A 13,194-nucleotide genomic window follows, 5' to 3' on the forward strand; every position below is an offset into this window, starting at 1 on the left:
GAAAGAAAATAACAAACTTTATTTGCTATTCTTATGAGTTCAGATCTGTAGGGTGGTAGTACCTAACCTTGCTGCTGCTCCAGAAAAGTAGTTCATTTGGTACTAACCACTTCAACCACACTGAAGTTTTGTTGCAGAGTACCTAATTTTTAAGCTTCCAGTAAAAAAAATAATAATATTCTTAAAATTCTTTTCAGGAACACCCTTTAAAGACCAAACAAACACACACAAAAACAGGAGAGTGTACAGCATTCTGCTTTTTCATAAACAAATGAGCAAAAGCCAACAAAACTATACAGGAACAATTTGAGGCATGCATAAATAACATAATAGTTTGGTTACAGAATGCCACCTCAGTCCTGTCCAAAAACAGGCGTGACTTTATGAAGTCCTATAACTCTTAAACAAAAATGTGGCTTTCCTTCAGTATCACTTCCAAGTAACATGAACATGAAGTCCGGGATAAGAAATGTCAGAATACGTGGTTTGTCACTTGTTGCCCCCAAAAATCAGGAGATACCAAATGTTTGTATTTCAGGGTAAAAAGACAGACTAACCCAAATGTTTCTGGACTTCAGAAAAAGGAGCTGATGTTTTTTTCTTGCCATTATTGAGTTCATTATGTTTGAACTGCTTGTGCTGGTGGAATATCTGATGGCAAAAGCCCATTGTTTATAAGGGTGTGTGTAGTGTCAGGAGTACAGGAAACATATATTGCAATTTGTGCATGGAATTGTTTCAATTCCTCCTCTCTCTCATTTATTTTCAGGGCAGGTTGAGTCTGACTCTGCTTTCAGAGCAGCACGAACCTTGCTAACTCTGATAAACCAGTTTTTGCCTATTCGGAACCACACAGAGAAGGATGAAAGTGCAGTGTTTACGCTTCTTTCCATGATGATACTTTTATTTCACACTGCTTTCCTGCCGGAGAGGTTCCTTGCTGCTTTTTGGCTTTGAGGAGCTTGCAAGGTGTAAAGGAGAGCTCAGCCAGCCAGCCCTGGGCTGGAACGGGTGGGCAAAAATGGGTGCGGGCCCTTGGCCTCGCAGCTGTGCTGAGCAGCATCACCACCACTCTGATCAGCAGCATCTGAGGCAGCACGCTGGCTGTGGATTTGGAGCAGAGCGTTCCCATTCATCCATTTTAATAGCATTAAATGTGTAAAATGAATGCGATCATAGAACTGGAAACGGCAGCCCTTACTTCAATGAGTAATCCCTCAGAAAGCAGCGTGACTACTTGGGTGCGTAAGGGCTGCAGGATGAGATGTCTGGTTGCGATGGCAGTGCAGCTCTGCTGACAGCTTTGTGCTGCTTTGCAGGCATTGTGCTATGTGTTATAATGAGTTACAGCATACCTAATTGGGCTGTCCTCTGTGTTTAGAAATGCATGATATTTTTTTTTCTCAAACTTCAGATTCTAGGTATGATGATTTCACTGCACTGGACTCATTTTATTGAATGTATTTCTATCTCGTGTACGTCATTTAGGGCATTTAAACATCTGAAATCCCAGGGATAGTAGAGATTTTATCTTCTTCCATGTAATAAAACATTTTATTGTTAACATGCGCTTAAATGACATACTTACGTTGAAGCAAATCTTCGTTTTTATTTGCATTCGCATACATTTGTAATACAAACAGCTGAGATGTATAAATTTCATTAAAATTTGATGACAGTTTGTTAGCGTTGTTCTCCTGCATGTTCTCAAAACTTATCCCCTGTGCAGAGGGAAAATCCCAGCTTCATCTCTGGTCTTCAGACTGAGATCACTGCTGGTGGCAGTGGCAGTGTGCAGGAAAGCACCTCATTTTCACAGGAAAACAATTAACCTGTCCATGCTGTTTACAGGTTGATGTTTTGTTGTTGCTAAGCAGCGAAGGGGCTGGGGAGGGGGTTTGTAAGGGAGGAGGCTGCTTTTGGGTAGCATGGCTATAGCAGCAGGATTGGTTTAGAACTGGCAAAGAGCTGTTTGTGGTCTCACTTCTTTTTCTGCGTGTCGGAGAAAGTTGTCTCTGCTGTATGGGCTGCAGAGGCTGTGTGTGCAAGGCTAATCCCACCCAACGCTGTGTCCCCGGTGCCCAGTTCATTCTCAGAGGATGATCTTCCTTGGATTCCACACAGTGGTTTTCCTTCCATTTCTCCCTCCCACACTGCTGCTGTTTTCTGTTGGGAAAATGTTATCTTCTGGTCACAGAAGCCAGGAGGGAAACATTTCTTTGCCATAATGCCTTTCCCTCGTGGTATTAATTGAGTGCCTTCAGGTGTTGCTAAGTTTTGTAGTCTGATTTTTGGGCAGATTGGATATAACTGCATGCATTAGCCTGCTTTTCTGAAGGTGCAGAGCTATTAGCCTGGAGAGGTACCTGCATTTTGGGCTGTGGATTGTGGGTGTTTGTGCAGGAAGGATTTGTAGAATTTCAGGATAATGTACAGTTTGCCCAGTAAGAATGTGGTCTGCTGTGACACAGATAATGGTGGTTACAGTAGTGGTAGTTCAAGCAGTAGCCTTTTAAGAAAGGAAGCTTTCAGGCAAAAATTAGATATGTATCTTCTTTGTCAGTTAACTTATTCTCTCAGTTATGACATGAGAGATATTGCTTTTGCTTAGTGTAGTTATTGGTTACTTTATTTTTTTCTTAAATTTATGCTGTCCTAGCAAACAAAAATGTTGTGTGTGGAGAACTCGGATGCTACTTAATCCCTGAGAAATTTTTAAGGAGCATTTGAATAATATAAGGCACGGGTCTGTCATCTCTGCATGCTTCTCTAAGTCCTGCTCTAAAGAAAATCAAACCGAATGGATTCTGCGAGTTCAATTCGAGAAGCCTCTTGCTTTAATCTGCTGTAACTAGTGCGTAGCTGAATTAAGTAGAATTACTATGAAGAGGATGTTTTTCAGCCCTAGTTTAAGATTTTGTCAAAGTGCAGAACGTAATTTCTTTACAAGACATTCCTCATTTGCCTCGTCCTGGGCGCTGTGATATGTATTCAACACATACAGGTAATTTGTTAACAAGGCCTTTTTAACACTTGGGACAGATGCACATACTGTTTTCAATCTTCATGGTTAATTATTCGATTTTGTATTTGATGATAGAACACCCTGACTCCTAATCACTGCTCATTGTTGGGAGTCCATTATATTCTAACTGTTTGAGTGCTCCCGTTGACCTTGAACTGACATTATAAGCTGTTTCTAATCTCTTCACTCTATATTTCTAATGCTCCTTTTCTTTCTCCCTGCTTTGTCTGGCGCCGTTTAGCATCACAATGGGGCTGCCCCTGAGCCCGGCGGCTGACTCTGCACGCTCGGCACGACACGCGCTCTCGCTCATCGCTACAGCCCGGCCGCCCGCCTTCATTACCACCATCGCCAAGGAGGTGAGCAGGGTGATGAGCTCCTGTGAGACAGAGCAGTAAGCAATCCCACGTCCTGCCCTTCATCCCCAGAACGGGAGAAAGCAAAGGATCGCGTTTGTGTTGTTGCAAATCAGTCTTGCCAAATGACACGCAAGTTATGGTTGGGTTTGCAGTTAGTTGGGTGAGTTACATCTTTATCATATCCTGGTCTACAGGTTGTCCAGACTTGAGATATAAATGTGTAAAAAATCCTACTTTCCCTCGGCAATGCAAACGCCATCCAATTAAGTTTGAATTGAAGGAGGATGGGGACTTAGCCGTGCAGGCTGGGGGCAAGGAGGGGGCAGTGCTCAGAGGTTGTTGTGGATCGGTGCTGTCTCTATGAGAGTCATCTGAGTGAACCCAGATGCCTGGAGCTTTTGCTTAGCTAGATGTTCAGCAGCAGGTCACAAAAAGCCTGTTATAAAGCAGGCACCTGCTTCCTGAGGAAATACAAAGAAAAATGTCACAATTATGTAATCAAAACCACTAAGCGTTTGCTCATTTTGACCTGTAGTTTCATGAGATTAAGTAATACTCAAAATAAAGGTAGACCTTTGTTTAAAAACTGCATCAGGGATGAACACTGGTGACTGCTCATAAGCAAGGGGTGAGATATAATCAAAGTGAAGCGAAGGAGAGCATTCTGCATGGTGCAGACTAACCCCATGTAACGTATTTAGTAAGGATACTTAGCAAGTCTTGGTTTCCATGTGTAACCCTGCTCCTTGTAGGTGCACAGACACACCGCCCTTGCAGCGAACACGCAGTCTCAGCAGAATATTCACACCACAACTCTTGCTCGAGCTAAAGGAGAGATCTTGAGAGTCATTGAAATACTTATTGAGAAGATGCCTACCGACGTCGTGGACCTTCTTGTGGAGGTAAGGCTGTCGTGCCATATAGCTTTGTGGTTTTGAGACAGTAAAGAACAATGTCTTGTCCGGAATGGCATTGTGACATTCGATTCTCTTGTGTTCCATAACCTTCTTGATGTGTGCCAAGGTTGTGTTTTGTATCACGTAGCTTGTTTCTGCACTTAAAATTTGAAACAATTCTATGGCATTATTGTGGAGGGATCAAGCAAGAGAATGTGCTGGTGCTTACAGGTGTGATTGTAGGAGTAGTGTCTGAATATGCTGGGGGTCATTTGGACATGTTTAGCCTTCATTTTCATTGGTGCTAGCTAGTACTGGTGAAGAATGGTACAGGTAATGTAGTACTTTTGCAGTTTTGCTATATGTTTTAAATTTAGGTTTTGAAAATGCAGAGAGGCAATAGAAATGTTTTGGTTTTGCTTTTCAGAACCTTTGTTATGAAATATACAGTTCAGTGTCAGACATTTTTAACTTTTGTTTCCAAGGTTATGGACATCATCATGTACTGCCTCGAAGGATCTTTAGTTAAGAAAAAAGGTCTTCAAGAATGCTTTCCAGCCATCTGCAGGTAAGTTCTTCCTTCATGAATAGTGTAAACAAAATAAGGGGGGTTCTCTGTCAAGGCGCATTTCATACTTGGAGTGGAACAGTTTTTTGCTTCTTAAAACAGCAGATCAGAGGAGTGGCTTTGAGCTTGCCTCTAATCCTTTGCAGATTTTAGTTTTCTGCCACATCTGATGGATAGGAACTAGAAAAGAGCATCTAACAGCTCTTTCTTTGTAGTTCAAGTACTGTAGAAGTCCAGAAAGAGGAAAACACTGTGCGGTCTCTTGGAAAAACTATCCTGCCACCCTGTCACGCATCCTAGCTGGAACAGCTGCACAAACAGACCAAATTAATTGGACAGCTTTCTTTCAGAGGGTTTATAAATATCTTGGTTGCTGTTATTGCAGAAACGACAATAGCATTCTTGAGTAACAAGCTGGATTCCAATATGTATGACCTCCTTGAGTGAATTAATTGACATAATCATGTACAGGCTGCAGAAGAATAAAGGACTGAGGTGGTGACAACAGAAAATCAGAGTTTGGTTTGGAGGTTTAGGGGAGCTTAGTGATAGCTTGCGTTGTGCTGACTTCTCCAAAAGCCTTGGAGCTGAATTGGTGTCTGTTAGTGAGCTGAGATGAAGCTGTGAGCAGCCAGCTTAAGCTATGTGATAACCCTCCAGGTGTGACTGTGGGCCTTCAAGCTCCCTTGCTTTCATTTCTAGATCTGTTGTCAGCAGCTCAGTCCTTCAGGAAGGGATCCTCTCCCATTGGGAGCCTGGCCGAATAGAAAAAAAATGTATTTAATTCATAGGAGGTTTAGGCCTGGCTCTGCTCTGCTCTCTGAAATGTCCTCCAGTGGAGAATTTTGAAAATGAAAGTTGTGTCCCTTAATGGCAATAGCTGACAGTTGTGATCTTGTCAGTCTGTCTTTGGGCACAGCCCTGCAAATTTGGGTGAGCCTCTCAGGCCTGCTGGAATTTGCTCCTCTCCCACCACATCCTTGAGCTCTGAGTACATTTGGGAAGCAGAGAACAAAAGCTGAGTTCAGGTAACCCCTGCTGGGGGACAGGGGAGCCCTGTGGCAGGAAGCAGGACAGAAAGGTTGCTATTGAACTGGTTTTTAAAAAGATTTTTGAAGCTCTCATGCTGAATGCAGGAGATGCAATTGGAATTAAACCTCACAAAATCAGAAGAGCACTGCTGGTTTCTTTAGAGCTGCTCTGTGTGCAGATTCCCAGCCCCACCAATCTGGGGAGGGAGCTGAGCACCATTGTGTGCTTTGGTCCTGGGATGTTTCTGCTTGGCTCTGAGATTCTTTGACAGTAAAATGCGATTTATAACATGTGGACACTTACGGCATCTTAAGACTATGATGGATGTCCCAGTTTTACCATTAAACCAGTACAACCAATAAATTGTAACTTTCGTCTCTCAACCATTACATTTTAATTTAACAAGCTATTAAAATATTGAGTAGTTTCAAGAAAGGAACTATTATTCTGTTGACAGATAAGACACTGATAGAGGTAGTTTTCCTTCTTCTTGATACTTTAAAAGGCTTAACGTAACACATAAATGCAAGGGCAAGTGGGAATTAGTGCAAAAAATCTTCCCTTTCCTGTTGTACTTTTATAGTTATGCGTTATCTTAACAGATTGCTAAATTACAAGTAATATTTCCTATTATACATAGTTATAGCCATTGTAAAAATGATACAGCACCCCACTGACGTGGTCGTTCAGCCCAATGGAAATTTTTGTAAGATTTTAGCAAGCTGTTGAGTGCCTGGAGGGAGTCCAAGTGGAAGCACTTTGACGTAATCCTATTATTAATTCTATTAATATGTGCTGCCCTTTCTGCTGACCTGCATTACATACACACTTGTTGTGACTAAATTGTGTGGGTGCCCAAATACTTTCATTAGATGTGCAAACTCGTCTTTTTCGTAGCCTCTCATAAAGCCTTTCCACCGTGTTTTATAATGACAAATATTTTGCTTGTTTGTCTCTTTGAAGGGGAGTTCATGTGTTCATAGAACAGTAAAGCCCATAGCTGTGAACAGCAGCGTGTGGTGTTGGAGCACCAGATTCTTTCCTTTTTTTTCATCTTTTTTCCTTACTGTTGTACAGTGGTAGCAGTCTACTGCTAGTTGCTGTGAGCATGACTAAGTCCTGATAGGCAGTGATGAGGTGAATCCATCACCATATGGGAGTATTTCACTGCGTGTGACTATGATGTGCATTTTCTTTTAGTGATATTGTTTTTAATGGAGAATTGTGTTCCCTTTTGGCACCCTCAGTACCAACCCATTTCTTATAGAAAAGGAAGTATTGAAGTGCAGTGCAATGTGCATGAGATATTCTGAATTTCTTTAGAATTCTGGGGGGGTAATATTGAAGGCAACAAAATTCTGTTCAAATTCAGCATTATCCTGATTCAGCAACTGCACAAAGCTGAGTGGTCCCTGATGGACTGCGTTGGGTCAGGTCATGCATTTAGTGCAGTTTGCTGACTTCAAACCTTCTGTGTAACGGCATCATCTCACATAGGAGTATAGATTAAATTTACAACAACAACTATTTTAGATTGCTTTTTCCTAAGGAGCAGACTTGCAGAGAGAACATCCAGGATTAGGCAAAGTGAGGTTGTACAACAGCATTTTATGCGTTGATTATTTGTGGAAACTTAGGAGAACTGAAGGAATTCAAGGCCATTGGTGAGAGGTACTGCTGCATCTTTGTGAGTATGAAAGGAAATCTTCCCTTCTGCTTGTTGGTTTCTCAATTGATTTTTCATCACTCTTTGTTTGCTAACTAATGCGTAAGTACTTTGGACAAAGATTTGAAGCATTTGAGATCTGACAGTGACTGCTTGGCTTTCCCCTCACCGACCATCTGTCCTATTCCCAAAGATGGTTTTCATTTGGGAAGTGCAGGGAGAAAGGTGCATGTGAGTTGCAGCTCACCCTTTGGTTTGGAGGCTGAGTTGGTACCAGCAATAGCAGCACTGTTTGTTTGGGTCCAGCAGTTAAATTAAGCTGTCTCTTGGCTGACTGAAGTTTCCTTGCTGAGCAGTAATGGAGCAGCACTCAGAGCGAGGTTTCCATTAAGATGCCGATGGTGGATATGGGTGCATCAGCTAGGCTTGCAAAAATGAATCTGTAGCACAGCCGAAATATATGCTGGCATATCATTCTCTATTCAGCTCTGCCATTTAGAGGTTTAAAAAGGGAGGCAAAGGATTAAAATACTTAAATCTGTGGATGCTGCAACAACACTAAGCCAAAAGATAAAGAGAAAAGCTAAAGGGCTGACAACTGAATGTCAGCTGAAGGAGTAATGTTTTTTATAAAATTAAGCCAGAAATGTCTGTTTCCTTGAAGCTTTTTCCTGCAAACAGTCTATTGTTATGTAGACTGATGGATTCTTCTCAAAGAGAAATACCGACTCAGCTCTCTGTCTAAATGGGCATTTAATGCAGTAAGAGGAGAAATGCTGTATGCTTACATATAACAGTATGAGATATTCTCTTTCTAAATCTGTTGGAGAAGACAACTAGACTGTGCCCATTCAGTGCTCTAATATTAGTAATAGGGATATAAAACTTCTTTTGTAGAAACTTTTTGCTGTATTCCGTTTCACTTGTGATGATAAGCGGTGTGCTTTTTCTGTAAGTTTAAATGTAAATCCTGAGTTTGCTGGCTGTGTAAAAGAGCCTTACAGATAACCTTCCCCCTGGTCAACTGAGGCACCGCTTTGTGTTGGTGATTGCAGCTTGATATAAAATAGGGAAAAATGTGAAAACTCTCTTATTGCAGCCCCAGGTATTATCAACCGTGTGAAGGATAACCTGCCCAATGCCTAATGCTGTGGGTAGGTAGGTACCCACATGCTGTGGACTCTGTGGATGCCTGCATGTCCACACTACCGGGCACTGGGCACAACCTGGAGCACCTGGGCTTATTTAGTCTTGCTTTTTTTTTTTCCAGCTTGAAAACAAATGCTTTTCATTTCATTTCCTTTCTTTTGTTTGTTTGTTTAACGCCATGTTTCATGCTGTTTTTCTTCCTGACTGCTAACATGTGCCGTAGAAATGAGTGTATCAGCTGTGTAGGAGAGTAGTTGCTATGGCACTTCGGGAATCCTTAAGAACAAGGAGATGGTTCATTGCAAGATTTCCTGTTCAAGCCATAAATGTGGTCAGCAGTATATTTTGATAGAACAATTCTAGTGAGCTCTGGTAGAGTTTGCTATAATAAAATCTAACTTTAAAACAGAAATTTAAAGGAAATGAAGTTGACAATTTTCACAGATCTACTTTTCCATTTAGAAGAGAAGACCAAGTCTGTTCCCAAGTAGTTCAGTCTGAAATGAAGTCTCTGATGCTCTTTCGTTTCAACTAACTGAGTTCTTTGAATGTTGTGGTTGTTTGTGTTCAGATCAATGGCATGCATTCCTGCAGAACTTTAAGGGCTACCACATGCTTCTCAGCTCCTTCCCACCTGAACAGTGTTACAGGGTTGCAGCTAGTTTGGTGATTCGTCCTTTTTTTTTGCTTTTAAATCACTTAGGAGGTTAGGATTGTCTTCTTCAACCATTGACATCCAGGTTATGGCGGTATTGGACTGTGAACAGCACGAGCACGTGGATGTTCAGGGAGCTGGTGATTATTACATGGATTGTTCCCAAACTCAACAGAGTTGTTTAACAACGTTGTAATAAAATAAAAATGTATAAATTCGCTACATCTCTGCAGTGACCTCTCAAGCATCAGTTGGCTTTGTTTACTAAATACCAAGAATGAAAACAGGCAGCTGATGGGTTTTTAAATAAAATCTCTGTTCCAATGTTAATGTTAATTACATTGCAAATTAATTTTAACGTCATGCAGGCAGGTCAATTCTCACCTGTTACTTGTTATAATGTTCAATTCAGGTTCTACATGGTCAGCTATTACGAGCGAAGTCACAGAATAGCAGTTGGAGCTCGCCATGGTTCAGTGGCCCTCTACGACATCCGGACTGGGAAATGTCAGGTAAATAAATCATTGTGACTTCCTCCCCATAAAGCGTGGAAGTTATTGAAAGGAAAGAGCAGCGAGCTCTACATCTGTTGACATGCTGGGCTGCTGGAACGTTATGGATAATGCTGTGGGGATCAATAGTTTAATGAAGGACTCAAGGTGTCTAGGGCCCTACTGTCTTCATTCACTGGAACTGAATGGGTGCCACAGATGGGCTAATAATGAAAGCCTAAAGTTAGGCGATGGCCTTGCTCTGAAATAACTGAAAAATCTGATTTTAAAAAGTTAGACTTCGTAGCAGTATACTTATCTTCTGTAGAAGTCACAAAGGAAATCTGCTGGTTGTTTTCCCCTAGAACTCCTCTCTATTAAATGGCATAATGCTTCTGTTTGTGAGGTACTTAAACTCTTCTGATATTAAATAAGGTACGTATTTTCTTGTCAGCGATGCAGAAGAGGAGATGCTTGAGGATAACCCTGAAAGGAGTGCTTGATTTGAATTTGCTTGGAATTAAAATGTGTAAATAACAAAGCATTTACCTTTTCTGAAATGTTGAGTGCTCTTTACTATTTGTCATGCTATGTGAGTAGCTGTTACTCCATACTGAATGTCAATAGTAAAGCTGGAATAAAGCACCTGCTTTCTGAGTCTGCTTTATCGGTTGGTTTTGTTTGTTAGATGATTTTTTGTTTGTTTGTCTCAGCTTGAGGATTTCTTTGGTCTAAAAATAACAGTTTTGTGTAAAAATGCTTTTTGTTTCTAAACTTGGACTAAAAGCACAAATCCTTTGTCCTTTGGAAGTGTATATTATAGACAAGGTAGAACGGTTTTCTTCCCGATAGTTCTGCAGTATCAATTCTGGTTCATTTTGTCTTCCTGAATTTTGTCTTTTATTTCAGAAATGTAGCAGCAGACAGCGTGGTATGTTTTGGTATCTTCTGTTCAGACAGCTTTCTTGTGGAAGCTGAGCTGGTCAAATTTATTTTATAAACAGCTATGTAATGGAGGCAGAGAGTATCGGTAGGCTGTTCTATTTTGTTTTACACTGTCATTTGAATCATGATTTATTAATTTAACTGTAAAATTAGTCCACAAGAAACTGCTGTTTATTGATATATGAGATGTACTGAGCATTTTTGCTGCCTTGCAGTCCAGTATCAGCACCTAGCCATCATTATGCTTTGCTGCACAGAGCTCTGTGAATTCCCCTTTTCGGATACACAAGCTGCATTACTTTTTTTCTCCGGCTATTCAGCAGCCAGCATGACAAAGCATCTGGTTGCCGGACGTCTCCTTCTGGCCATTAAGAGGCACTGACCATGTTTCCTTTCTAGGGGCATCATTACACTGAAAATTAAGAGCGTAAAGTCCAGATAAGCCTGTGAATTCTGTCATCTCAAGCTAATAGCTAATTCTTCACCATTCTGCAGCATTCTGCAGAAAAAAAATAAAGGGGGGCACAACTATGTACTTCTATTCTCTCTTTCTTCGGAGCACAAGGAGATAGGTGACAAAGCCCATCTTTCCTTTTAGTGGAAGTACGTAACTGGTGTTATCATCCTTGCATTTAAACCTTTGTCTTATTCACACTTTATGTACAGGACTGGTTCCAGGTGGTTTGTCAGTATATGGAGAAATTCTGAGTTTTTTTTTTGTTGTCACAGTGTGAATTCCAGGTGATTCTGTAAAACAGTGTGCGCAGTCTGATTGCTGCAGCAGTTTTGCAGAAGACCGAAGGTGCTGACAGAAGTGTGCTCATAGCTGCATGCGTGTCCACAGCAAGACCTCCTATGAAACCATCCCTCTGACTTGATTTGCACTGGTTTGGCAGGCATACTAAAACACATTCCTTTCTCTTCACTTTTTTTCTTCAGTCCTTTTAAAATTGTGTGGTCACCACCATCTATCTATTCTGAAGGTGATTGTGCGTAGCTGACGTTTGCAACCCTTTTATCCAAAGTGCTGTCTCTTCCATGTTAGCTGACGTCCTGTTGTGTTGGGTTCCTGGAACTAGCCCCAGATTTCTGCCAGTAAATTGCCTGAATAATTCACTGCCTTAATTTGACGTGTTGGTGAATGCGCACAATACTTGTTTTCTTACTTTCTTAGTAAGCTTCTAAGGAGAGCAAAGACAGGTAAGAAAGGAGTCCTTTGCAGATTTTATTATTATACAGAAGATCAGAGAAATCTGCTGAGAGACAGATAGACGACTATTAGGAGGCAACGCCATCTATTGGATACAAATCCCTTATTCCAAATCTAATCTTTTGAGTTATTTCTCGTAGTTAAAGATTTCAGGCTGCTTAGGAGACACAAAATAAATATAGGATTGTGTAGAAAAAGGCGTTTCAGAAAGCTCAGGATTTATTTATTTTTCTTAAAGTTCAAAATATTTTAATTGGTTTGCTCAAGCATCAATTAGAGCATTTAGCTGGGAAGTTTCTTTTAGCAAAAGTTTAAAGTTGATATGAGAGGTTTTGGTTTTTTTTTTGCTACTTCCATCATTTTTGCACCCATCATAAACTGAGATGGGCACAAGGGAGAGCAGTGAGCCATGGGCGTTGCAGAGGCACCTCTTTGGGACAGCAGGCTGCAACGCCTGGGGAACAGAGGACTTCTGGACACCCTCTGCTCTGCTCTGCTTGAAAAGGGATTCCAGAATACAGATGGGTTAAAAATCAAGGGCTGGAAGTCTTTCATGTATTCCCACACCAATATAATTATGGTTATTTAAGTCTTTATTCCAGCACTGACCTTTAGCTTAAATAACCATTTCCTTTCCTTGGCCGTTGCCCTGTGCTTTTACAGCCTTTGTTCTGTACGGTAAAAAGAACAGAGGACTACAAAACTCCTTCACCAGAAGGCGTTCTCTGTTTTATTTCATCATCTTTATACATTATATATATATTTATTCCAATCCTTCTCCCCTATTTTTCCTTACCTTTGGGAAAGCACCAAAGTGCAGAACTTTGAAATGGCTTTTTATTGGAATATTTCCCAAAATGAAACTACATTTGCTTTACCACCAAAGCCAGACGAAAACACCACCACCACCTCCTGCGGGTCTGGGGGAAGCGACTGCTACAAGGAGCGTTTGGCAGCAATCAATCCCATCCATCATGTGCATATCAAACCACACAAACTCTGCTCGCTCAGCACAAGAGCAGGACCCTTCCTCCCTGCCCGGAGCAGTGCTGCAGGGCTGGCGCAGGTCCGCTCGCCCCACGGTGCCAGAGCCCTCTGCATGATAGCAGGGCTGCGGCACGCACTGCTCCCCTGCTGCTGGGGGCTGCCCTGAATAATTCATGAAAATATAATCCAATAACTTACAGCTGTGCATACG

At 41.4% G+C, this 13,194-nt stretch overlaps 1 protein-coding gene across 6 annotated transcripts in view; it reads left to right on the forward strand.

The window, feature by feature from the left end:
* Nucleotides 1-13,194, forward strand: part of WDR7 (WD repeat domain 7) — a 106,775-nt gene that overhangs the window by 73,043 nt on the left and 20,538 nt on the right. For 5 of the 6 annotated variants that reach the window (XM_015887228.3, XM_085529334.1, XM_015887227.3 and 2 more), the window contains 4 exons: nt 3,267-3,384; nt 4,137-4,286; nt 4,766-4,848; nt 9,763-9,862. In XM_015887228.3, coding sequence (XP_015742714.1) covers nt 3,267-3,384; nt 4,137-4,286; nt 4,766-4,848; nt 9,763-9,862 — 451 coding nt within the window. Of the gene's footprint in view, nt 1-3,266; nt 3,385-4,136; nt 4,287-4,765; nt 4,849-9,762; nt 9,863-10,295; nt 10,335-13,194 lie in introns of those variants that run through there. The other variant, XM_085529335.1, reaches the window with a different exon arrangement.

The sequence above is a fragment of the Coturnix japonica genome, chromosome Z, assembly GCF_054131305.1.
Source record: "Coturnix japonica strain WE chromosome Z, WE-NBRP24, whole genome shotgun sequence".
NCBI classification, from domain to species: domain Eukaryota; kingdom Metazoa; phylum Chordata; class Aves; order Galliformes; family Phasianidae; genus Coturnix; species Coturnix japonica.